Below are 26,289 nucleotides of genomic sequence, written 5' to 3' on the forward strand. Positions count from 1 at the left end.
CATGACTCTCAGTTCCATTACATTACACATAATACTGCCTACAGTTATCGAGAGCTAGACCAGAGCTAGCTAACAAGCTAGCAACACCAAAATGAAAACACGTCTTACCTTTTTGTAGTTAATAAATCCCAATGTGAAACTTGATAACTACTATCCTTAACTAGCATATAAAAAGTGAATCCATTGTTCTCTAATTAAAAATCTCTCCCTAATTTATTAATCACGGCTGTAACGTCAGTAGCTACAGTAGACTATGCATGCTTCGGAGGGAGGGGGGGAGGCAGGGTAGCCTACACACGCACGCACACACACACATACTGGCAAAGATTTTCAGCTGGCAGGTAGACGTTGAAATAAGTTTGAGTGACAGTGAGGGCTTTTTTTGTGTATTTTTTATTATTTTTGGCACACTGGACAATATGCCTGGAATGTAAAATAAAGTTATTAACCTGTGCTTTTAAAATAAGTTATTTTCCAGAACAGTATATATCACTTTCGTTCTTGGTTCTGTTCTTCAAAAAATGTCATTTATTTTTCCGGTTTTCTGTTGTGTTCCCTGAACCGGTTCCAACCCCTGAACACATTGCTCTCTGCCCTCACTGAACCTCTAGTCCTGAGTGTCGCACGCTGTGGTTAGTCAGTCAGCCTACTGACGCCTGCCCTCATTGGTTGTGCCGTTCGATCCAGATCAATGGTGTAGACATGACAGAGGCCAGGCATGACCAGGCAGTAGCGCTGCTTACCGGCACCTCTCCCACCATTGTTCTCCTGGTGGAGCGTGACCAGGCCGAGCCGGGCACCGCAGGGGGCTCCCCGGGCCTGTCCCGTGCCCGCGCCCACTCCCCCCCACCTCCAGAGCCCTCTGACTCACCCGACCAGGAAGAGGGCAATGATGACTCGAGCCTCTTGCCCCACGGGAACCACCTGAGCCAGCCGCTGGGGGACGAATACCCCATCGAGGTGAGACGAAGGGAGGGAAGGAAGTGGGTGGAAAAATGGTATAGTACTATGTTATGGGGATAGTGGTAAGTTACCATGATGGAGCATTCAAGCTTCAGATTAACTTTAGTGTTAATGCCTTTACATTTGGCTTTTATCTGGAATGCTCTACAGCTCAAGAAAAGATGGTGCAAGGTACGAATGCTTAGTCCTGACATAGGTTTATTATGGTAGGATGGTGTAGTTGGGCCCAGTGAAATGCAGCAAGACCTGGAGTCTGTTCCATTGACGAAGAGCTTAGGCCAATGTCTTATCTCATACCTGTCTTCAAGTAGATATAGTAGATCCATGGATAGCTTGTGTTCCTTGTCTAATAGAAGTTATTGACTTAAAGATTGAGTGTTTTTGCCTGTTGGGACACTGATGTTTTCCTGAATTCCTCTCATGTCTCCTGATACTGTATTTGTAGAGCCCATATCGTAGAACCATGTCCCTCAAATGAAACAACACTGTAGCTTCACTTCCTCTCCTGACAGGAAGTGGCGTTGGTGAAAGCGGGCGGCCCCCTGGGACTGAGCATCGTGGGAGGCAGTGATCACGCCAGTCACCCGTTCGGCATCAACGAGCCTGGTGTCTTCATCTCTAAGGTTTCTCTCTTGCTCTCTCTCTCTCTCGTTCTCTTTCGCTCTTTCTCATTCAAAAGGCTTCATCTCTCTGTCGCGCTTTGTCTCTCTCGGTCGCACTCACTCCCTCTCTCTCATTTTCCCGGGTTTGTGTATTTCACCCTCGCTTGCCTGTGCTAGGTGATCCCCCATGGCTTGGCGTGTCAGAGTGGGCTGCGGGTGGGGGACAGGATACTGGAGGTGAACACCATCGACCTGCGCCACGCCACCCACCAGGAGGCTGTTAGAGCCCTGCTCTCCAACAAGCAGGAGATCCGCATGCTGGTGCGCAGGGACCCCTCGCCTCCCGGGATGGAGGTGACGTCTCTTGAACACACATGTGTACACGGAAATAGGCCTACACAGTAGACCTACATACATGCACGCACACACACACACACACACACACACACACACACACACACACACACCCCAACCAGTCCCATCTCCTGATCTTTGTGTCCCAATACAGGAGATAGTGATCCAGAAGCAGCCTGGAGAAAAGCTGGGCATCAGCATCCGCGGCGGTGCCAAGGGCCACGCTGGCAACCCCTTCGACGCCACCGATGAGGGCATTTTCATATCCAAGGTACCTGGAACCCACCTTGTCATTCTATCCCCCTTGGAATACGGTCAATGATTGACGACCTTTGATATATTGACTCCTCTTAACTCCCCATCCCTGCATCACCCCCTGTAGGTGAGCTCCAGCGGTGCGGCGGCCAGGGATGGCCGTCTGCTTGTGGGCATGCGGATCTTGGAGGTGAGTAACCACAGCCTGCTGGGCATGACCCACACGGAGGCTGTACGCGTGCTCCGCGCCGTGGGAGACACCCTGGTCGTGCTGGTGTGTGACGGCTTCGACCCTGGCAACGCTGCCGCTATAGAGGTGAGGGGAACTGATTAACATCCATTCCGGGTTGAAATCACCCTTAGATACAGAGTCAGATCCAAAACGGATGCCGTGTTAATTGTGCGCTTTTGTTTAATCTCAGGCGTCACCGGGCATCATTGCCAACCCGTTTGCAGCAGGCATCGTGCGTAAGAACAGCATGGAGAGCATCTCCTCTATAGACCGAGACCTGAGTCCCGAGGAGATGGACATCCTACAGAAGGTGAGGATATTATGACACAAAGCCAGTGTGAGGGTCTGCGCTCAGGCTTCAGTGGATGGTGTCCGGTGTGTGGGAGGAAAACCTGTCTGTAGAATTACGTTGGTACTCGCGCTCAACCCAACGAGGCCGAGATGCAAAAATACACTTCATTTAATCCATGCTCGAAAGAATAACACAAGCTGTATGTGCAAAGTGAAAAAAAACATTAAAAAAGCATATGTTTCAACTACACACTCACTCACTCACTCACTCACTCTCTCACACACACACACACACACACACACACACACACACACACACACACACAGACTCACACACACATACTAAACACAGGGGAAAAACGGAGTAGATGACTTTTAATATGAAACATTTGACCTAAAGTCTATTTCCTAGGAGGTGGAGATGGTGCGAGAGACGTCCCAGTGGGAGAGAGAAGAGATGGAGAAGGTGGTGAGTGAGACTACGTAGCCAATCCTACCTCGCATGCTTTTTCTGCTACTGTGGCAAATAAACAGAGCACTTTTCTAATGTGTGTGGGTTCTATCCTTTCTATCTCTTTTCTTCTACCCTTTCTCTGCTTGCCCCCACCCTTCCCTCATAATGTCTGGGTCGTCCATACACCAATCAATCTCCTTCAACCCACCTCCACTTCATTCCGCCATCTTGTTTGTCTTTTATCCCATTTCACCTGCATTCATTTCATCCCCTATTTTTCATTATCTGTGTGGCTGGGTGTCCTCCCTTCTTTCCTCCCCTCCCCCGTCTCTGTGAAGGAGCGCATGCGCTTGGAGCGTGAGGAGGATACTCGCCTGCTAGAAGAGGAGACCGAGGTGAGACCGATACCCCCTGGGCCTCAGAGTCCTCCCTGTCAGAGAGGTGGACAGCTCCAGTCCAGAGGATTTTACTATAACCTCTGAAATGTTCTGCAACCTGTTGCGCTTCAATGCATATTTATGTAATGATGAAGTTGCTTCTTTACAGAGTGACACATGAGAGTAGTTTGAGAGGGAAGTAGTTTTTCCCCACTATGTCTGACACTCCACCCTCTTCCCCTTTCCTTCAGAACCTGGGCACTGGGCCTCTGAAACTGGACTACCGGACGCTGGCCGCACTGCCCACCACCGCTCTGCAGAAGGTCAACAGGGTAAGTAAGAAATAAAGGAATTAGTTTACTTGAAAGGCAACACAACCCCCATTGATGATTATGGTGAAATGATGTGAGGTAACTCTTATAGTAGACCTCTTATAAGACCTGTGAACCCTGACTAAGGCTGTGAAATGCCTGGAATTGTCTGCTGACTATCTTGGAAATGGTCCCTTTGGGCCCAGAATAGACCTCCCTGTGGAATCCACCCTGTTGATCTCCCGGGAAACCCTCTGTGAGCGGAGGCCAAGCAGGTGCCTCTGGAGGCCAGGGGGAGAATGTGACCCCCCCCCCACAACCCTGACTCCTGCCTTCCTCACCAACACCTTGGGCCCAAAGAATAGATTGCCTCTACAATGGAATGGAACCATTCCATTCACTTCTGTGATATGATGAGATGCTACATTCCAAAACAAGATCCATTTGTATCATCATGCACGCCATGTTAATGGATCGTCTACCTTGGCTTGAAGACATCGCTTAAAGAACAAATTGAGATTCATCGAAGGGTGAGTACACAAAGAAAAACTAAAGGCTGTCTTTCACATCATTAGCTGGAATGCTGGATGGAGGGAAATAGAAGAGAAATGATGCAGCCAAAATGGTTGCTACCTGTTTCAGTAAAAAGCACCGACGTCGCTGGACTGATTGGAGGAGGGGGGTAAGGGGGACAGCTGGCCGTTATTTTAAACTCAGGAGGGGAGTGGGAGGGGTGCAGGCGAGAGGGAGGGGGAGTGTTCCAATGTGTGGGCTCTATCAGTCAGTCAGTGTCCCTGGAAGAGTTTGGAGCTACTGCACCCCTGGTCCCAACAGCCTACAGTGAGTATAGGGACAGCGCCAGACGGGGGCAACTGGGCTGGGCTGGGCTCGGCCCTTCTGTCTTTCTTGCATGTTTCCTTCCTTCATTAATGTATTCTACCGTCATTGTGTCAATTCTATAGTCTAGCTACATGTGTGAACAGCAGCCATTTTTGCTAAAGATGTAAATTACCAAGGATTTATGAGCTGACATAAAGACATTAGGCCGCTCTCATACCTGTCACCGTTTTAGGGTCTTACATAGATGCATGTATAGGAGAGGCTACAATTTGTGTCAGTATTGTAGTTTTTTCCCTAGCTTAGTTTGTAGTAGGGGACTTTATTGTATTTTGAGCTATTTGTGTTCTCTTAGCTATTTATTTGATCTTAATGCAACAGTGGTTAGACTTATAAACTCTAGTACTAGGCCATGGGGCTTTTCTGGGAGCGCTTAACCTATATATTGCCTGCAGCTGTTCTTGCATTATGGCTATGCATTAGTTAGATTGAGGACCCCTGGGTTCCATGACCTGTGTACCCAGAAAGATTACCAGTGGTTCTTGTCATGACTCCCTGAGATTTTTCCCGTCGAAAGATGTTGGATGTACATCCCTGCCTATAGTTTTTTTTTTTGTATCATAATGTTTATCTGCGATATTCTGACAGCTGAAGTTTGGTTATGGTATGTATCATAGTATCTAAGGTATGTAGCTAGTCATATGAAGAAACATGCTTCTTGGCATGAGAAGTGAGCGGTAAGCAGGGGTGTGTTGTGATGAACCACACTTGGCTCCACCCTTCACCCAGGCCGTCTGGGTAAAGTTAGTCTCACCTTGTTGGGATGTTGATAGTCTTTCTTGCACCTCCCCTCCTCCCTCAGGCCTCCAGCCCTAGCCCAGCTGTCCTCTAGTCTTCTGAGCCTGTGCCAAAAGGGTACTGGTTCACATACCACCCCACCAGGATTTCCGTTAGCCAGGAATTGACGGCTTAAAAAATAAATAATGAAAAGCCGATAAATAAAATTGTTGCCAGCCAAATTGACTTCAAAATAATGCTGTATATTCACGGATGGAAATATCAGTTGATGGAAATACATTTGACAGTCATGCTTATCAGCCAAAACAATTTGCTATGAAATTGGGGCGTGTGTATTTTCGTTATTTATCGCACACGCCTATTTTGAGGGGAATATCACTTGTCAGACAACGCTAGAGTTGCTGCTGCAGCTTCTCAGCTCGTTGCTGCTGGAGAGTAATGTGCTGATGCCCAGTCATTGCGCAACAAATGTAACCACAATTACATGTTAAAAACAGAGCTACTCTTTATTTATTATTTCTCAACTGGTAAGTTTATAGCCTGCCTATCGTTGCCTATCAGCACATCACCCACCACTTTACAATGTGAGCTGGAGGCAGTATGCATTTTGAAAACAATTACTTAATTGTTTGAAACCTGATCATTTTACTTCATATATTATGAGGCATGCCTTGGGCGGCAGGTAGCCTAGTGGTTAGAGCGTTGGACTAGTAACCGAAAGGTTGCAAGATCAAATCCCCGAGCTGACAAGGTAAAAATCTGTCGTTCTGCCGCTGAACAAGGCAGTTAACCCACTGTTCCTAGGCCGTCATTGAAAATAAGAATTTGTTCTTAAAGGTCAAATAAAATAAATAAAAATGACCTTGCTTCAAAGTAGCCTAGGCAAAATCCCACCATAGAAATGTGGAGGCAATTATTTTATAAAGACTTCCTCATATGCTATTGAAACCAGCATCTCTCTCCTGTTCTATTGTTTTTCATATCAACTTTCTTTCGTTGTCCAGAAGCCAAAGGCACAACCCTAGTCATATTAGCAGCCCATCCTAGTTGTTTCATCTTTAGATTCCCCCTCTTTCTAAGTTTCTAACAGATTTTCATCTCTGTCATTTAAGAAAACCGCTCGCGAATTGCATTTTGGAAAATGTTTGAAAATTAGGTTTAATTAGCTACTTCATTACAGGAGTTGCATGTTCTGTTAAGATGAATTACCATAATCTAAACTCAGCAAAAAAAAGAAACGTCCCTTTTTCAGGAATCTGTCTTTCAAAGGTAATTCGTAAATGTCCAAATAACTTCACAGATCTTCACTGTAAAGGGTTTAAACACTGTTTCCCATGCTTGTTCAATGAACCATAAACAATTAATGAACATGCACCTGTGGAACGGTCGTTAAGACACTAACAGCTTACAGACGGTAGGCAATTAAGGTCACAGTTATGAAAACTTAGGACACTAAAGAGGCCTTTCTACTGACTCTAAAAAACACCAAAAGAAAGATGCCCAGGGTCCCTGCTCATCTGCGTAAACGTGCCTTAGGCATGCTGCAAGGAGGCATGAGGACTGCAGATGTGGCCAGGGCAATAAATTGCAATGTCTGTACTGTGAGACGCCTAAGACAGCGCTACAGGACGGACAGCTGATCGTCCTCGCAGCGGCAGACCACGTGTAACTACACCTGCAACTTATTGATCTGCCGAGCTCCTCCTTCACAGATTAAAGGAACGTGTGCTCTGCTCCTCCATTATACACTCAAATCCCTTCAACGTTAGAGAAGTTTTGCGTACGAACTGGACGGTAGGCATTTGAGATGTGTGTAGGGTTGAAACATTTCGATAACTTTCCCAAAATTCCTTGGTTTTCCAGAAATTCTGAATCAGGAGGAGGGAACAAGCAGGAAATCGGGGAATCCTCCAACCGGAATTTCTGGAATACCTGGAGATTTTGGGAAAGTTTTGCAACTGGTGGTGACAGTACTTTGGGTTTTATGTGTGATATGCTCTGATCTGGCCAGACAGTGTGTGTTGTGGGTCTGTGTGTCTATTTTAGCTCTTCTCCACACGGCTCCCTATTTCTCTCTTATGTATTTATCTGTCTCCATCCTCTTGTCCTCCAGTATGTCTCCCATTTCTTAACATGTAGCGATCTCTCTCCATCTCTTTTTATGTAGCTTGTGCTGCATTATAGATGCAACAACAAAACATTATTTATAAAAAACACTTTATAGTTTTTGAATACAATAAATTGCTAAGTAGCATGATTGCTTTACTTTTAGTTTATGGTTGACACAACTTGTTAGCCATTAGCCATTCGCCGTTCTCAACAAGTTCAAAGCACATGAATGCACACAACTCGTTGCTCCCAATTTCTAAGTAGTTATTTCAGAGTTTCCCCCTTTCTGGACATATCTGGACTTCACCTACTATTCTGTTTTTTGTTCCTCAGTTTTCTCTCTCCCCATTTTTTTCTCTCTCTCGCTCTCTCAGTTATCTCCTTCTGTCAGTGCAACTGCCCCCATGGAGGCCCCCATGCAGGCCCAATGTTCTTTCACCTTAGAGCCCCTGGGTTTTGACCTGGGGCAGCCCCCCACCTCCCTCTTCCATGTGGACCCCCATGCTTTACCTCAGTCCTGCCCCATTATGAACACAGAGGCAGGGCCCCTCTACATGTCCCAGCACTCTCCCAGTCCCTTGATAACCGCCTCCAATCAAGAAGCAGCTAGACAAGAAGCCCTGCCTACCGGTGAAGACGAGGAGGTGGTTCTGGTGGACTCCCAGCCAATCAACTTCACCGAGAACCCCTTCCTAGTGGCCAATCGCAAGGGCAAGGGGTGCCTCCCCTCTGAGCGCATCCTATCAGGGCCTCCCGTGGGCTACGGGAGCGCGGGCAAACTGCAGCCCTGGTTATTCAGCAAGGCAAGCAGCCTGCCTGCCTGCGTGTGGGTTTGAGCCAGCATGGTGTGTGGCACTGTGGCCTGGTGTAGGATTAGCAGTTCCTTTTTTTTCTGTGCACCAATAGAAAATGTTTCAGCCAAGATTTTATAAGGGAGAATGTATGTTATGTGTTTGATTTTTCCATTGTAACAACTGTTAGGGTTATAACCTGATCTGCCTTATTTTCATTGAGTTCCTCCCTGTAGCAAAGGGTACACACTTGTGTGCTTGTATGACATAATCATTGCCAATCACAAACACTGCCAGCCAGGATGACTTGAATGACCAAGATGTGTGAAGTCACCTATTTTGATGGATGTCTCCTTCACTAACCCTTTGAAAAGAAATAACCATGAGCATGTGACTGCTGGAATTGAGATGGAGAAATCTCTTGCTATGAATGAGTCCGGGGTAAATCCATTTGAATTCAATCACTTTTTTGACAGCATCCCTTTTGATTTAAACAAAACTGTCCATACATATTTTCCTATGGAAGAAGTGATCAGAATGGGACTTTTTGAACAAGAATGCCAAAACATTCAGAAAATAAATGTGCTCAAATTGAACCCATTTTGCATACCACACAATACCATGAGATCCATGTCTTCCTCACTGGAGAAGATAAACGGTTGAGGTTGATATAATTTAAAAGCTTACAAACTGTTGTCAAACTATTTTATTAGTTAACGTCAATTATCTACAAACGTGTCAACTGTTATTTTTTTGTATTCTCATATGTTGTAGTTTAGACCCTATTTTCCATAATCTAAGGTTTTTGTTGTTGGTCCCTCCATCAGTTGAGACAACATGTTCTTGAATACAGGGTGGGTGTCGTTTCAATCATAGAAATGGAATGAATAGATTGGACCTATCCCTTCATACCACTGCTATTTAGCTGGTACACCATTGAACTGTTTATTGTATTGACATTGTAACTTCAAATTACTACCACAAAGATGTCCACCCATCGTCGAATGTCTACTTAAATGGTCATGTCTGTTCTGTTTCTATGATTTCAACAGATATTCCCATTCAAGTTCCGCATTCTCTGACATGTGGACCGCCAACCATCTTTGTGGTACCATTTGACAGTTGAAATTTAAAATGTAGTCCCACTTATCAGCCAAAACATGACACCCACCCTGTATTCAAGAGCATGCTGTGTCTCAACCGATGGCAGGCACAACAAAAAACCTTAGATTATGTTAAATAATTTGAATATTAAAAAAAGAAGTTTACACATTTAGATAATTGACGTACGATGTTAAAGGGCAACATTGTTTTCCAGAAATTATGAAATAGTTTAACAACCCTGTTTGTAAGCTTTTAAACGGTATCAATCGCAGCAGTTTATATTTTCCAGTGATGAAGACATGGTATGGTGGGGTATGCAAAATGGGTCAACTTTGTGCACCTTTAATTTCTGAATGTTTTGGCATTCATGTCCAAAAATTACTTTTACATGTGTACTGTTATTTGCTGCACCAGTAGGGTAGCAACAATCTGTTAACTTTCCCAAAAGTCCCACTGTTTCCCAGAAATCTTAGTCTGAAGATTTCCAGAATAAGCAGGAAATCTGGAATTTTGAAACCTTACCAATAATAATAACCTGCTTACTCCACAGAGAGTAGAGTTGGGGGAAGTTGGGACAGCTGCTAAAGCTCTCTCTGTCTGTGTATTCTCAGGCGCCCTCCACTGAGCACCCCAGGACAGACAGTCCCATTAGAGACGCCCCCTACTCACCGAGCACACAACCGGTATGTCCACCCCACCCCAACAACAGCCCTCCTTTCACATCCTCCTTTAAAGTCTCCTCATTGACACCTCTGCTTTCACAGCACCTATTTCTGTTCTCTTTTTACATAATCCACTTCAGAGAGGGTAAATGTAGCATACCTGCTGGTTCATCCTCTTCCTCCTTCCCTCCCTCACATCCCTCCCTAGCCCAGTGCTCATTCCTCCACCAGGTCCCTGTGTGCAGGCAGGGAGACCCGCTTCGTAAGTGGTCTGCTCTGGCCTGGCTTTGTCTGCTCAGCTTCCATAGACGACAATCGGTAGAGTCTGGCCCTTTGCTATTGTCAGCTGTTTATAATGAGTTGTACTACAGCGGAGCTATACTACAAGTGTAACTTTTTTAAACACATGCAACTGCTGAGCTTGCCATGGCCCCTCATTACTGATGCTTTCTCTACTTCATGCGGTAGTAGATTCTAGGTGCATCCCAAATGGCACCCTAGTCCCCCTTCATTGTGCACTACCTTTAACCAGGGCCCATGGGGAATAGGGTGCCATTTGGGATGCACACTCTGGCTTTGGAGATTGTTGAGGACCCTACTTATCATTTGTACTTTTAATTCTAGCTTTGTTGGAATATGTAATGAACCCTGAGCTTTGCATTGAGAATGATGTTGACATGTGTTTACCAAGTATTGGAATGTGTTCTGAGTAGGGCTGGCACAATTACTGTGTAACCGACGGTTATGGATGAAGACCGTCATGAAAATAAAATAACCGTCATAACTGTAAAAAAAAAAAAATATGTATCTTAAATGTGCACTCATTAACTAAAGGACAGATTTCCACCGGTCTAATGTCCATTGCTCGTGTTTCTTGGCCCAAGCAAGTCTCTTCTTATTGGTGTCCTTTAGTAGTGGTTTCTTTGCAGCAATTCGACCATGAAGGCCTGATTCACGCAGTCTCCTCTGAACAGTTGATGTTGAGATGGGTCTGTTACTTGAACTCTGTGAAGCATTTATTTGGGCTGCAATCTGAGGTGCAGTTAATTGCCGATTTCTGAGGCTGTTTCCAATTGCTGGCAGCATACCACCCTGCATCCCACTGCTGGCTTGCCTTTGAAGCTAAGTAGGGTTGGTCCTGCTGGGGCCCTGGATGGGAGACCAGATGCTGCTGGAAATGGTGTTAAAGAGCCAATAGGAGGCACTCTTTCCTTTGGTTTAAAAAATATCCCAATGCCCCAGGGCACTGATTGGGGACACTGCCCTGTGTAGGGTACCGTCTTTCGGATGGGACGTTAAACGGGTTTCCTGACTCTCTGTGGTCACCAACGATCCCATGACAGTTATCGTAAGAGTAGGGGTGTTAACCCTGGTGTCCTGGCTAAATTCCCAATCTGGCCCTTATACCATCATGGCCACCTAATCATCCCCAGCTTCCAATTGGCTCATTCATCTCCCCTGTAACTATTCCCCAGGTTGTGATATAAATGAGAATGTGTTCTCATTCAACTTGCCTGGTAACATAAGTATAAAATACAATTATGCCATTATTGACTTGAATGGGGATGCCCGTTCTATTCATTCTATTTCTATGGCAGCACATGCAGTGAGAACGGTTATTACTGCGACAGCGGTTATTTGGCTGGCCAATTACCGTCATCCAAAAATCCATGACGGTCACAGCCCTAGTTCTGAGCTACTGCACGTTATTCAGCTTCAGAGCATATGTGTTCCAGATTTCAGAGCTAGTGTTCATTTTGCATCGTCAGGGTCGCTCAAGTCAGGGTAGTAATTGCGAAACGATTTTCATTTTGTGTGCATGTTTGTGTGAGAACCATGTTTGCGCCTGTAGAGAGCATGTCTGTATGTTGAAGTTTTACTCTAGGAACAGCGTCTAGGGGTAACTTCACCCTACACCTATGTTGAAATATTAGCATCGGGGTGTGTGGCTTGTCATGTAAGCCGTCATGTCAACTCCATGCATTATTCTGTATTTCTTTTTTCAGGCAAGCATTCATTTCACCCCTACGGCACTGCCTGCCAAGGAGAATATCTCACCACTGAGTCCCTATGAGGTATTGACCTTAAATCCAGTCATAGAGAATGAATGGGGGCAAGATCTGTGCTCTCATTGTCCATCATTGACAGTAAACATTCATAGTCCATTCTCCGTGCTGAGACTGTTATTCCATCCCAAATTGCACCCTAAGTCCCTAGAAAAAGGGAATAGGGTGCAATTTTGGACATAACGTCATAGATTTCAATGCAGGCTAACGTCTTTTGTTGTGGTTTTCCCTTCCAGACAAGGCCAGGTGCCATCCAGCCCCTCTCCCGTGGTGGCGGGCGGCCGATCACCTCGCCAGCCACTCCGGATGGGCACAGCAGTCCCAATCCCTTCCAGCATGGCCCCGCCCCCATCAACTCTCAGACCTTTGTAAGACCCCTCACCACCACGTAGGGTGAGGGTGAGACCCCCCCCCCCCCATCCTGGGTGCCGTCTCACAGCTGTGTCATTAATGCTCATCGCAACTATTTCCTACTATTTGTCGAAGCTACTTACCAAGGAGTTTGTGCTGGGTCCCTGTCTGTGCATTCATTCACGCACAGGGACTCGCTGTAAAAGCACTGTTTAAGACAAGCGCCGTAAAAGTGGACTTGCATTCTCAGCAAGATTTATCTAAGTCGCAACTACTGTAGCCAGAGCCAACCAATGGCTCACAGGGGAGTTCTGAAATGTTTCATTCCATCTGGTGATTGGGCTAACCCTACTTCATCATCCAACTGCTATAAAGCAGCTATGGGTTGAATCTCAGCAATCTCAACAATCTCCCATGTTCCTGTATATAATGAATCCGCCGCCGAGTTGCACACACATTATCTGAGTGCCATAGCTTCAACAAGGCAGGCACAGCCTCATTTGCCCACCCCTACTGTCTGTCTCTTGCACATCCCCTCATCCCCCTTCACATCATCGTTTCTCCACCTTGTTATCACGCCGTCTTCAGCTTTTCAGTTTTTTCTCAGTCTGCCCCTCTCCTTGTTCCTCTCTTCCCTTTGGCTCCTCCCACTTCATGGACCCCCCCAGCTGCAGTCTCGTGCCCCCTCCCCCGACACGATCGATGAGTTCCCCCTGAACCCCAAGCAGGCATACAAGGCATTCGCCGCCGTGCCTCACTCGCTGGCCGTGCTGGAAACTCCCCCGCAGGTAGGCAGGTCGCCCCACCCAGGCACCCCGTGGGCCCCAGCAAGCATGCTGTGATGGTCGTCGTCACTGTTTAGTCGCTCCAGCCCCCCCTTCACGACTGACGCAGGCCCCCCACCCTGAAGCCTGTTCCCCCCCGTCTGGGCCTGTAACCGTGGTCCGTACTGTGTTGGAATGCAGTTGTGTGTAATCTTTGTTTTTGTACTGGTGGTGCGTGCTGTTCACAATTTCCATTCTGAAAGCAATCATTGATCATCAGCCATCTGTGTCTGTGCTGAGAAGTCCCATCTCAACCATTCTCATCACCTTGCCTGCTTTGTGTCCATAGAAATAGATTCTATCTCTGTGTTTGTGTCTCTCCACTGTCTTTCTTTTTGTCCGTTCCAATGGCTGCCTCCTGTTTCCCACTCACTCGTTCTCTTTTGTGTCTATCAACAGGATCTGTTTGGCCAGAGGAACAATGTCCACCCCAATCAGCCTTCCCCTTCTCCAGAGGTTAGCATTTGTACCACCAGTTACAATACAAGTTATAGGCACAGCATTAATGGTCATAAGTGTGTTTTTTGTTGTCTGTGTGATATCAAATGAGTTTGAATGGCAACGCAGGTTAATGTTAATGTTAATTAATTAATGTTAATGTTAATTAGAAGACATTGAAAAAGTGCCGATAAAACCTGCTTAAAGTGACAAATTGGCTGTTGGTCATGTCCCATTTGGCTGACACTTCGGTGACGAGATGACTTCTGTACATGTGGTTCTTTCAGCCTGAGCTGAACAACGAGGTGTTTGAGGATGAGGTAGAGGGGGACGGGGGAATGGGTATGGGTCAGGCAGCCCCCGTCTCTCCCCGACCCTCCCTCTCCTCTGACTGTCGGGACTATATGAGTCTGGCAGCAGTGCCACGCCTCTCCAGAGCCTCCATGGACATGGTTGTAAAGGTACCCCCTCTGCTCCACCATGGATGCCCCCAATCGGGCTCAGATCAGACTGGTTTCCTTTGCTTTGCTGGTGATGGCAGTGTCTATATCACTGTTACTTATAGTGAGAAGGGGCGGCAGTGCTACATTTGGTGTCAGAGGTGGGATCCTGTCAATAAATCACCCTCATAATCAATCGTAGCTAGTGGTGTTGGGTTGTGATTCGACTGCCTAATTTATGTTTTTCCCACCTGCTTAACAATCAATGAATACTGTGCTGGATATACTGTAAAACTTTCAGAACTCTGTGATGATTCTCAATTGAAATGGTCAAATCAGAGTATTTCAGTTTATTAAAAAAAATCATATTTTTATGGACTTTGTTGTGAGATCTGGCTTTTGTCCATTGAACATTTCATTGGGCAGGTTGAAAACAACCTCCGTCCCCATGGCCCTGTTGCTCTTCCACCTTCCTAACCACCCTACCTCCATGGTCCCCTCCCCCACAGACTCCATCACCTGGGGGCAGAGACAACCTGGAGCAGCGCTCCTTCAGGGACAGACAGAAGTACTTTGAAATCGACATGAAGCAGCAGACACCCGACACCAAGCCCAAAGGCCGTGTGTCCCTGGTTGGAGCAGACGACCTGAAGAAGATGAGGGAGGAGGAAGGTTTGTGCCAGCCAGCTCCTTTATTTCAAGCCCAAATAATACCCATCAACCCCTTCTAGGGTTGCACATTTCTGGTAACTTTCCCAACACACTCCCAGTTTACAAGTAGTATTTTCAGAGTTTCCCACTTGTTATGAACGCAGCGTAAGCTCTGATGAATCGAATCCTAATGGAACTATGTTTCTACAATCCCAGAGAGGAGATTCGAGCAGCGGGCTCGGGAGTACCTGATGGATGAAGATGACGAGGAGGAGGATGACCTGGTGAAGCAGATGGGAGTGTTGAAGGCCACGGGCAAAGTGCTGCTGGACGGGGTGGAGTACAAGGTGGAGCCTGTAGCCATGCCCCCCAGCTACAGCACCACACCCCCTAGCTACTGTGGCAGCTCAGGGTACAGCCTTTTCTCTTGAATTTATTAGGAAATGTACTTTAAATTAAGATTTGATTGATTGCTCATCATTATCAGATGCCTATGTTTTGAGTAATGGAAGATTATATTGTGTGAGGTTTCTTATTTTAAATTCAGCTAATTAATGTTCCCTCATTTATGTTTGTGCCCAAAGGCCCTCGTCAGTGGATGGTAATGGAGACTACCAGAGGAATTCCTTAGAGGAGAGCTTCAGGCTGGAGCAGCAGAGGCCCCACTCCATGACTGGGTAAAGACAACCAAACATGTCCTAGATTTTAAATCACAAATTCATGTATGTGTTGATTATTATAGTCTTTGCCGTGGTGACGCATCTCCCAAACTTGTGTGTGTAGTGACTCAGCACCTCTTCTCTGTGTGTGTGACTCCCGAGTCTCCTGCAGTGTGTGTGAGGTGTTATGTGGAGTGTTAGCAGTGTGTTTTGACATGTCGTGTTCCTCCCTCTCCACCCAGTCTGATCCTAGTGTACCCTGGAGAATCGGGGGCTCCCATCCGGACGGCCAAGGCAGAACGGAGGCAACAGGAGCGGCTGAGGATGCAGAGTCCAGAGCTGGCCCCAGCTGGAGACAAGGACCTCTCCCCCTCCGAGAAACGGGCTCTGGAAGCCGAGAAGAGAGCCATGTGGAGGGCAGCAAGGTACACACTTACACACACACAATCACATCACACACATAATCACAAAAGTATATTTATATATGTGTGAACAAAATAAAGGGACATGGATCAATATGCTCTAAATACTGAGCTAGGTAGAGAACATCAGGGACAAGATTCCTCTTTGCCTTCCCAATCTATTTTTCTGTGTTTCTACTATTTTTGATTTTGTCAGATGTCGTGTTTCTTATCTTTTCCTCGCGTTATAGTGACTGATTATCAGAAATTCCTCTTAAAGGAGCTTGGGTAGTTAAAAAAAATAAAACATTTTTTTAATTTTTAGTTAGGAGTGCATACATTTTCGTACTGGTCCCCCGTGTGAATCGAACCCACAACCCTGGCATTGCAAGCGCCATGCTCTACCAACTGAACCCATCTACAGACAATACCCCATAATGACAAAGTGAAAACATGTTTTTAGATATTTTAGCAAATGTATTAAAAAGGAAATACGGAAATATCTTATTTACATAAGTATTCACACCCCTGAGTCAATACATGTTAGAATCACCTTTGGTAGTGGTTACAGCTGTGAGTCTTTCTGGGTAAGCCTCAAAGAGCTTTGCACACCTGGATTGTACAATATTATTGCATATTATATATTTTTTATTCTTCAAGCTCTGTCAAGTTGGTTGTTGATCATTGCTAGACAGCCATTTTCAAGTCTTGCCATAGATTTTCAAGCAGATTTAAGTCAAAACTGTAACTATACCACTCAGGAACATTCAATGTCGTCTTGGTAAGCAACTCCTCTGTATATTTGGCCTTGTATTTAGGTTATTGTCCTGCTGAAGTGTGAATTTGTCTCCCATTGTCTGTTGTAAAGCCAGGTTTTCCTCTAGGATTTTGCCTGTGCTTAGCTCTATTACGTTTCTGAGTCCTTGCTGATGACAAGCATACCCATAACATAATGCAGCCACCACCATGCTTGAAAATATGGAGAGTGGTACTCAGTAATGTGTTATGTTCGACTTGCCTCAAACATATTCAGGACATAAAGTTAATTTCTTTGCCATATTTTTTTAAGTTTTACTTTAGTGCCTTGTTGCGAACAGGATGCATGTTTTAGAATAGTTTTATTCTGTACAGGCTTCCTTCTTTTCACTCATTGAGGTTATTATTGTGGAGTAACTACAGTGTTGTTGATCCATCCTCAGTTGATCCATACGCCTATCACAGGTATCAAACGCTAACTGTTTTAAAGTCATCATTGGCCTCATGGTGAAATCCCTGCGGGTTTCCTTCCTATCTGGCAACTGAGTTAGGAAGGATACCTGTTAATTTGTAGTGATTGAGTGTATTGATACACCATCCAAAGTGTAATTAATAACCTCACTATACTCAGAAATTATTATACTCAGAATTACCCATCTACCAATAGGTTCCCTTTGCGAGGTATTGGAAAACCTCCCTGGTCTTTGTGGTCGAATCTGTGTTATAAATTCACTGTTCGACTGAGGGACATTACATATTTTAACGACCCTGGGTTCATAAGCGCGGATATCGACATTGCCACAGTCGATAGCGCGCTGGACTTCGGACTAGAAGGTCGAGGGTTCGAGGCCTGCTCCCTGCCCGTTTCATCACTCAACGAAAATATAGACCTAGTCCTATATTTTGCTTGCCAAGCCGGCTGGCCGTTCATTCTGTCAGTTAGGTTGCCAGAGACGCGACCCAGTCTTTTTGTTATATATGTGTGGACACGACCCAGTCGTTAGTTCTAAGTGTTCGGCTGCCATGCTGGCAGGCAACCCTCTTATCCATTGCTTGCTAGCCAACGACGGCTAAATAGTCAGGTCAAATAGTCAGGTCAGTGCAGCTAGAATAACCACAAAGTAGCTGCATGTGCATATGTTTAAGCTGTTTTGGATTTCGCCTGGCATAGAAAATGTGCTCTCTCGTCAGGACACTGTTCAGAGGAGCTAGCCAACTACACAGCTAACACAATCACTTCAAACGGAAGCTGGTAAAACAGCAAAACTAGCTGCATTTCATGTCGTTTGACCTGTTCTTCTATTGACATTTCTTTGTATATATCCATAAAAATGATGCGGATTCCAGATTTCGATTGGCAGAGAAAAGAATGTCCGTTCATTCTATTGGTTAGGTTGCCAAAAACGTGACAGTCGTGAAGTCTGTTTGTTCTAAATGTAAGGATATGTAAGACCCAGTCGTTATTTCTAAATGTTCCGTTGCCATGCTGCCTGGCAACATTCTTATCCCTTGCTTGCTAGCTATCTACGGCTAACACAGCCACGTTAATTAAACCGTGCAGCTAGAATAACAGCAAAGTAGCTGCATTTCTTTTCACCTGTTTTTCTATTGACGTGTATTTCTATATATCCATCAAAATGTATATTTCACTGGCTGAGAAAATACGTTCATTTTCAAGAGAACAGTGGAGATTAAATATATTGTAACGACCTGGGTTTATAAGCGCGGAGCATGCTTTAGCGGCACAGTCGATAGCGTGCTTGACTTCGGGCTAAAAGGTCGAGGGTTCGAGACCTGCTCCCTGCTGTTTCATTACAATATACTGAACAACAATATGAACGCAACAATTTAAAAGATTTTACTGAGTTACAGTTCATATAAGGAAATCAGTCAATTGGAATAAATTCATTAGGCCCTAATCTATGGATTTCACATGACTGGGCAGGGGTGCAGCCATGGGTGGGTCTGGGAGGGCATTGCCCCACTACTTGGCAGCCAGGCCCACCCACTGGGTTGCCAGGCCCAGCCAATCAGAATGGGTTTTTCCCCACAGAAGGGAAAACCCCATATTACAGATAGAAATACTCAGCATTTATATTTTGTGTAATATTGAAACTATGTTGCAAATGTCACGAGACAGACAGCAACGTTGTTGCAAACCAAATGTTAGGCTAGAAGCAAGGGGAAATAATGTCTAGATGCCTTTAACAGTGGAGATCAGGTTAATGAATTGGCTGGCTGTGCTGATGGGACACTGGATGAGCATGATTTCTCAGATGGAACAGAAAACAAGATTCCCATTTTTGCGTCATAGGCTTACCGGTGCTAAATGTTTTTTTAGTATGGCTTAGAACGCGTCTCTCGACCAATCACAATGCTTGTTTTGACCAACCCGTTGTAGAAAAATCATGTTAAACACTGTTATTGCACACAGAGTGAGTCCATGCAACTTGTGACTTACAGTGCCTTCGGAAAGTATTAAGACCCCTTCCCTTTTTCTACATTTTGTTTCGTTACAGCCTTTTATAAAAAAAATTATTAAAAAGTCTAATTAATCTACACACAATACCCCATAAAGACAAAGCGAAAACAGGTTTTTAGACATGTTTGCAAAAGTATAAAAAAACGGATACTTTATTTACATAAGTATTCAGACCCTTTGCTTTGAGACACTCAAAAAAAGTTTCTGCGCCATTGAAGGTCCCCAAGAACACAGTGGCCTCCATCATTCTTAAATGGAAGAAGTTTGGAACCACTAAGACTCTTCCTAGAGCTGGCCGCCTGGCCAATCTGAGCAATTGGGGGAGAAGGGCCTTGGTCAGGGAGGTGACCATTGACCCGATGGTCACTCTGACAGAGCTCCAGAGTTCCTCTGTGGAGATGGTTGTCCTTCTGGAAGGTTCTCCCATCTCTGCAGCACTCCACCAATCAGGCCTTTATGGTAGAGTAGCCAGATGGAAGCCAATCCTCAGTAAAAGGCACATGACAGCCCACTTGGAGTTTGCCAAAAGGCACTTAAAGGACTCTCAGACAATGAGAAACAAGATTCACTGGTCTGATGAAGCCAAGATTCAGCTCTTGGCCTGAATGCCAAGCGTCACATCTGGAGGAAACCTGGCACCATCTCTACGGTAAAGCGTGGTGGTGGCAGCATCATGCTGTGGGGATGTTTTTCAGCGGCAGGGACTGAGAAACAAGTCAGGATCGAGGGAAAGATGAACGGAGCAAGGTACAGAGAGATCCTTGATGAAAACCCGCTCAGAATCTCAGACTGGGGCAAAGGTTCACCTTCCAACAGTACAATGACCCGAAGCACACAGCCAAGACAACGTAGGAGTGGCTTAGGGACACGTCTCTGAATGTCCTTGAGTGACCCAGCCAGAGCCCGGACTTGAACCTGATCAAACATCTCTGGAGAGACCTGAAAATAGCTGTGCAGCACATTTTTACTCCTGAACTTAGACTTGCCATAACAAACGGGTTGAACACTTATTGACTCAACACATTTCAGCTTTTCCTTTTTAATTAAATGGTAAACAATTCTAAAAGCACAATTCAACTTTGACATTATGGGATATTTTATGTGGTCCAGTGACACAATCTAAATTTGATCCATTTTCAATTCGGGCTGTAACACAACAAAATATGGAAAAGTCAAGGGGTGTGAATACTTTCTGAAGGCACTGTATCTACTTCTGAAATCCTCCCTCTCACTGTTTTCATCTCTTACTACTAGACTGTTCTCATTGCTATTCTCCTGACTCTCTCCTATTCGTTTCAATGTTTTACCGCCCATCTCTGTGTTTTTTTTCCCCTCTGTCTGTGTGCCCTGTCTCTCTGTCCCTCTGTTTTCCTTTCCTCCTCTTCCTCCTCCCCCTCTCCCTGCCCACCTTCCCCCTCATTGTGGGTGCAGGCCCTATGGCTTAGAGGAGGATGTTAGGCAGTATGAGCAGGACCTGGCTAAGAGGCTCTACCAGTCACGAGTGAGGGCGTCTCAGGGCACCGCGCCACCCCCTCAGTCCCAAAACGCCGCCGCCTCTTCCGCTGCCTCCCAGCTCAGGTCTGCTCAACAGTCCAGGCCCTGGCCCGCATGCCATTGTGGGGGTATTGCTGCCTGGGGTGCTGCTGTGGGGTGCTTTGGTTGGGGGTCATTTATTCAGCTAGCTTTCTTCCTTTCTCTCTCACTTTGTTTCACTCTACGTCTCAATCGCTCTCTTACTTTCTCTCGCTCTTCTCTTGGTTTTAATGCATCTTTCATCATACTAACATACAGTGTGGCTGTAGCAGTCTGTGTGCTGAGGGCCCGCCTAGGTAGTCCTTCTCCTGGATGCTGTCACGCTGGTCTTGTACTTTTATACTATAGTTTTAATAACAAGCATTTTCTGCATTGAGTGAACCACCGCAGGCCAGGACAAGGAGCACCCAACAGCTGCTGTTGTCTGGTTGTCCTCCCCACTCCATTAGAGCAACGTGTCCTAGTTTTGTCTCTCTCTGTCTCTCTCTGTTCTGTCCTAATTTTTCCTCTCTTTCTGTCTCTCCCTCTCCGGTCCATCTCTCTATCTGACGGTGTTCTCTCTCTCACCAACAGGATGAAGTCTCTGGAGCAGGATGCTTTGAAGGCTCAGATGGTCATCGCTAAGTCCCGGGAGGGAAAGAAGCGTGGCACACTGGACCAGCTGGCCGAGTCGCCCTCACCCGCCCCCACGCCATCCCCCACCCCTCTGGAAGGTACATCAGTGGCTGTCTCATACACTCTCACACAGCTTAGCACCTACATTCATTCACTCTCACTCAATGTCTGCGTCCCAAATGGCACCCTATTTATTCCCTGTATATTGCACTATTTTTGACCAGTGTCCTATAGGCCCTGGTAAAAAAAAAATACATATAGGGAATAGGTTGACGTTTAGGATGCAGCCTCTCATTCAATACCACACCTCAATCATCGAGTGGATTCCGACTAATAGTGTCCTAACCTTTCTGTCTAACAGATTTCAGTCCACAAGGAGTGACGTCACCAGGCAGACTGGTAAGAACTGAGTTCTCTACTGCATTTGTTTGTTAAATGTCAGAGTTCATAGAGATATCTCCACTGACCTATTTCAGTCCAGGGTAATAGAGACTCAGACTGTTGCTTGGACAACCAGAGCAAATTTTTGTTGATAATAACAATGTCACAGTCTAACTTCTGCCTTCCTTATCTTTTAAGTAGCTGTTCCGGTTAGAGATGTTCCATCATCTAAAGTGTGCTTATTTGTAGACAGAAAAGTTGTTTTGATGGGCTTTAAGGCGCATTGAAATGTTTCGCAACCATTGTTCACAATCACTTCAGCCTATCAAATGCCTGGATCATCACTACAGCCAATCAAATCCCTCTCTCTACACAAGCCACACCGGACTGTAGTATGAGTCATCCATCCTTCTCCCTTCCTCTTTCCCTTTACCCATCCCTATCCTTCACTCTCTCCCTCTTTCCTCACCTCTTCCTCCATTTTGCTGTCCTTCTAGTCCCTGTCGGAAAAGAAGTTTGACTACCGACAGTTTGCTGCCATTCCTTCTTCCAAACCCGTATACGACATCCAGGTATTGACTGCATGCTGAGCTCCCAGGCCCCAGCCCCCTCCCCCTGACTTTCCCTTCTGCCTCCGCCCCAGTCCCCCTCTCTCCCCTCTGGTCCTCCAGTAATCAGACCTTAAAGCAGCGCTGGTGGTGCCACTGCTTCTACGGCTGCCGCCATTTTGGCTCTCCCCCTGATTGATTATTCGCTGCTCCATTCTGGGGATTTGGCTTGTTAGTTGCTGCCTCCGATATAGTTGATGAATGGATCTTGGAAACATAACGCTAATATGCTAATACACCAGTAAGCTACTGACCACGTATTCAAATCAGGTCCTGGGTCAGTTTTCTATCAGGGTGACCTCTCACCTCTGCTCAAAGCTTTCTCTCCATCCCTTTTCTCCCACTCACCATCCAATCACCTTCAGTTATTTCCAAACAACCAGCCTCAACCAGGCAACATCAACACTCACCAACCAGTGATTTGAGCCCCACTAACCAGCCCCCAATCAGCTTCTTGAGGAAACTGCCCAGATCCTGCATCTCTCCCTCCTCCTCAGCCACTCTCACCAGCTCTCCATCTCTCTCCATGGCTGGGGCTCATTTCCGTGTCTGTCCTGGTTCCTGATCACCTCTCCCTGTATCACAAAAACACAATCTTTTGGGATCTCCTGTCATGCTCTTGACTCCTAGTGCATAATATTTTCCAGTCTATCACTTAACCAACATATTGGTGATGGGAACTTCCTGGGCTAAACGCAATGAGTTCTCCCTAAGCTTGGATCTCAGCCTGCGTACGGATGATTCTACAGGGGGTTCCTTGGGGGTCAGGGAGATTTATTTCTCAGTGGTTGTGGTGGTTTCTGGTCCAGTATTTTGTAATATGTACTGCTATCAGTCTTTTCTCCGGTCTCTGTGGATTAAGTGTTTTATCAATCAGTCTTCCTCAATGAAAGGCCGCCAAGTATTCCTCCACTGCTCCCAATGTAATTTGGCCGTGCAGTTCTTAACTCGAATAGTTCCACCCGTTCGATTAATAATTTGCTGTTCTTTATGCAAGCTTGCCTAGTCTTGAGGCCTCGTGATCTAAATCCAGTAGAACTACTGTAAGACCAATAGGCTTCTCTGATACTAATATGATTCTCACGAACTCAGGACACTGGAATGTGCATCATTTCTGGCATACGGTTACTGAGCTTAACAGTGTGTATAGACCTCAGTGTAACCTTGTTCTCCACACTTCTCCCGAAGTGTGCACTTGTTATGCATACTCCCTGTGATGGGTTAAATCAAGGTGTGTGCGAGTGCGCACTTAGGGAGAAGTGTTGTGGAGAACTAGGAAGCAAGGTATGTGTTTGAGTGTTGAATTCACACCAAAATGGGCTACTGTATGTGTGCTTAGTCCAGTGGGAGAGACCTGTGTAGTGGGCTGTGCTGTGTTTTTCTCTGCTGCATTGGTGACTGTGGTTCGGCTAAGTGTCTTGTAATGGTTCCTTACCTGTGAACAGCTGCTCTCTGTGCTTTGCCTGTGAGATGGAACAACCCCCGGAACTGATGGACTAACACAAGCCTACCTTTAACCTCCCCAATCCTAACGTCATCCTGACCAGACTGCAGTGGCTGTGGCCAAGTGGAACCTACCTTCTGCACTCTTGCTGCCACAGTGACTGCCTGGGAGAAAGACCCACATCTACCCACTGCCAGTCCCCTAGCCCAACTTGGTGACGGTATTCCTGGGATAATAGGTGGCCACATCCCCTAGCCTTCATCCACTCACACTCTCTCTGTGTCCTTCTCTTGCAGTCCCCTGACGTGGTCGATGACGTTCAGTTAATTGACGATGGCTCCAGTAACCCAGGTGAGTGTCAGTGGGTCAGGGTCAACAAAACCTCTTGACAACCACATCAAGTAGGGTCCAGCATCTCTGTTGGTAAAATAGGGTGCTTTAAGTAGAATTGGCCCTAGGGTTGCAAAGTTTCTGGTAACTTTACCAACATTTCCAGAAATCCTGGTTGGAGGATTCCTAGATGTTCTGCTTATTCCCTCCTGATTTCTAAAATATTCCACCTGGGATCTGGAAAACATGGGAAAGTTACCAGAATTTTGCAACCCTAGCCCATAATGTACAGTATGTTACCCTGATCACTTTTATCCCTTTGATTCAGGTGACTTCCTGGGATAAGCAACTCCTATTGGTAGGATTCACATACTGCCGCTTTCTGTGCATTTGCGTGTGTGTGTGTTTCTCTGAACTTTGGCCTGAGTGTGTGTGAACTGCTGTGTTACCCCCGTTAGTCAAGTGTGGTAAACCATAGCGTAGTCAGACCATGCGTTCGTAGTGCTCTCTCTCTCTTTCTCTCTCTCAGGTTTTTAGAGTAGTTGGGCATGGTTTGCCCTGATATGTCTGTAGCCTTTGTAACAGTGTCTGCCGTTATGGAGGCTTAAAACCATATCAGGGATGGTTTTCCAACGTTGGGAGGGGGTTTGCTTTTAATGGCTTTGCCTGCTAACCATTCCTCACGTGTCAACCAGCTACATTAGCTAACATTACCGTCAAACATTCTACAGTACTGTACATTATATTCGGCGTGTTAAACAAACTGACAGTACTGCAGATCCTGCATGAACTCAAATTGACTACACCAAAGACTTAAAAGGGGAGGTTCAGTATTTTACAACTTAATGTTAGATGGTTCCTCACCCTGAATAATCTATGGGCCAGGAGTTACTGTCATCCATGGTTCAGTTCGATAAACAGTCACTACAAACTTAAGCAGACTTTAGTCACGATAGCTACTTTCAGAGTAAGCATCCAAGTACTTCTAATAAATGTTATTTAATTCAATCATTTTGCTATTTTAAATAAAATCAAATTTTATTTGTCACATTTAAAAAAAATAAAAAAAATATTCACCTTTATTTAACCAGGTAGGCCGGTTGAGAACAAGTTCTCATTTACAACTGCGACCTGGCCAAGATAAAGCAAAGCAGTTCGACACAAACAACAACACTTAGTTACACATGGGATAAACAAAAGTACAGTCAATAACACAATAGAAAAATCTATATACAGTGTGTGCAAATGGAGTAAGGAGGTAAGGCAATAAATAGGCCATAGTAGCGAAGTAATTACAATTTAGCAAATTAACACTGAAGTGATAGATGTGCAAGTAGAGATACCGGTGTGCAAAAAGTAAATAAAAACAATATGGTGATGAGGTAGGTAGTTGGGTAAGCTATTTACAGATGGGCTATGTACAACTGCAGCGATCGGTAAGCTGCTCAGATAGCTGATGCTTAAAGTTAGTGAGGGAGATATAATGCACCGAATACAACCGGTGTAGAACTTACAGTGAAATGCTTACTTACAAGCTCTTAACCAACAATGCAGTTCAAGAAATAGAGTTAAGAAAATAAACTAAAGTAACAATAAAATAACAATGAGGCTATATACAGGGGGTAGTGAGTAAATGTGTGGGGGTACAGGTTAGTTAAGGGAATTTGTAGATGTGGGTAGGGGTAAAGTGACTATGCCTAGATAATAAAAAGCAAGTAGCAGCAGTGTAAAATCAGAGGGGAGGGTCAATGTAAATAGTCTTGGTGCCATTTGATTAATTGTTCAGCAGTCTTATGGCTTGGGGGTAGAAGCTGTTAAGGAGCCTTTTGGACCTAGACTTGGTGCTCCGGTACAGCTTGCCGTACAGTAGCCTAAAGAACAGTCTATTACAAACTATCAATGGTGTGTTTTGATCTTGATAGTTTTCTGGTGATGTGGACACCAAGGAACTTAACTCTCGACCCGTTCCACTTCACCCCCGGTGAATGGGGGTTCGGCCCTCCTTTTCCTGTAGTCCACAATCATCTCCTTTGTCTTGCTCACATTGAGGGAGTGGTTGTCCTGGCACCACACTGCCAGGTCTCTGACCTCCTCCCCATAGGCTGTCTCATCGTTATTGGCGATCAGGCCTATCACTGTTGTCTTCAGCAAACTTAATGATGGTGTTGGA

At 45.6% G+C, this 26,289-nt stretch overlaps 1 protein-coding gene across 20 annotated transcripts in view; it reads left to right on the forward strand.

Moving 5' to 3' along the window:
- Positions 1-26,289, forward strand: part of LOC106578665 (protein scribble homolog) — a 131,522-nt gene that overhangs the window by 97,406 nt on the left and 7,827 nt on the right. For 2 of the 20 annotated variants that reach the window (XM_014157716.2, XM_014157719.2), the window contains 26 exons: positions 688-960; positions 1,476-1,586; positions 1,743-1,919; positions 2,074-2,190; positions 2,302-2,490; positions 2,597-2,716; positions 3,110-3,166; positions 3,490-3,546; positions 3,780-3,860; positions 7,958-8,386; positions 10,090-10,161; positions 10,349-10,402; positions 12,147-12,215; positions 12,443-12,574; positions 13,226-13,345; positions 13,781-13,837; positions 14,107-14,280; positions 14,769-14,931; positions 15,127-15,322; positions 15,495-15,587; positions 15,812-15,994; positions 20,640-20,786; positions 21,315-21,454; positions 21,718-21,755; positions 22,235-22,309; positions 24,086-24,140. In XM_014157716.2, coding sequence (XP_014013191.2) covers positions 688-960; positions 1,476-1,586; positions 1,743-1,919; positions 2,074-2,190; positions 2,302-2,490; positions 2,597-2,716; positions 3,110-3,166; positions 3,490-3,546; positions 3,780-3,860; positions 7,958-8,386; positions 10,090-10,161; positions 10,349-10,402; positions 12,147-12,215; positions 12,443-12,574; positions 13,226-13,345; positions 13,781-13,837; positions 14,107-14,280; positions 14,769-14,931; positions 15,127-15,322; positions 15,495-15,587; positions 15,812-15,994; positions 20,640-20,786; positions 21,315-21,454; positions 21,718-21,755; positions 22,235-22,309; positions 24,086-24,140 — 3,379 coding nt within the window. Of the gene's footprint in view, positions 1-687; positions 961-1,475; positions 1,587-1,742; positions 1,920-2,073; positions 2,191-2,301; positions 2,491-2,596; positions 2,717-3,109; positions 3,167-3,489; positions 3,547-3,779; positions 3,861-7,957; positions 8,387-10,089; positions 10,162-10,348; positions 10,403-12,146; positions 12,216-12,442; positions 12,575-13,225; positions 13,346-13,780; positions 13,838-14,106; positions 14,281-14,768; positions 14,932-15,126; positions 15,323-15,494; positions 15,588-15,811; positions 15,995-20,639; positions 20,787-21,314; positions 21,455-21,717; positions 21,756-22,234; positions 22,310-24,085; positions 24,141-24,447; positions 24,478-26,289 lie in introns of all 20 variants that reach the window. The other 18 variants (XM_014157721.2, XM_014157725.2, XM_014157720.2 and 15 more) reach the window with 18 other exon arrangements.

Source organism: Salmo salar, chromosome ssa19 (genome assembly GCF_905237065.1).
Source record: "Salmo salar chromosome ssa19, Ssal_v3.1, whole genome shotgun sequence".
NCBI classification, from domain to species: domain Eukaryota; kingdom Metazoa; phylum Chordata; class Actinopteri; order Salmoniformes; family Salmonidae; genus Salmo; species Salmo salar.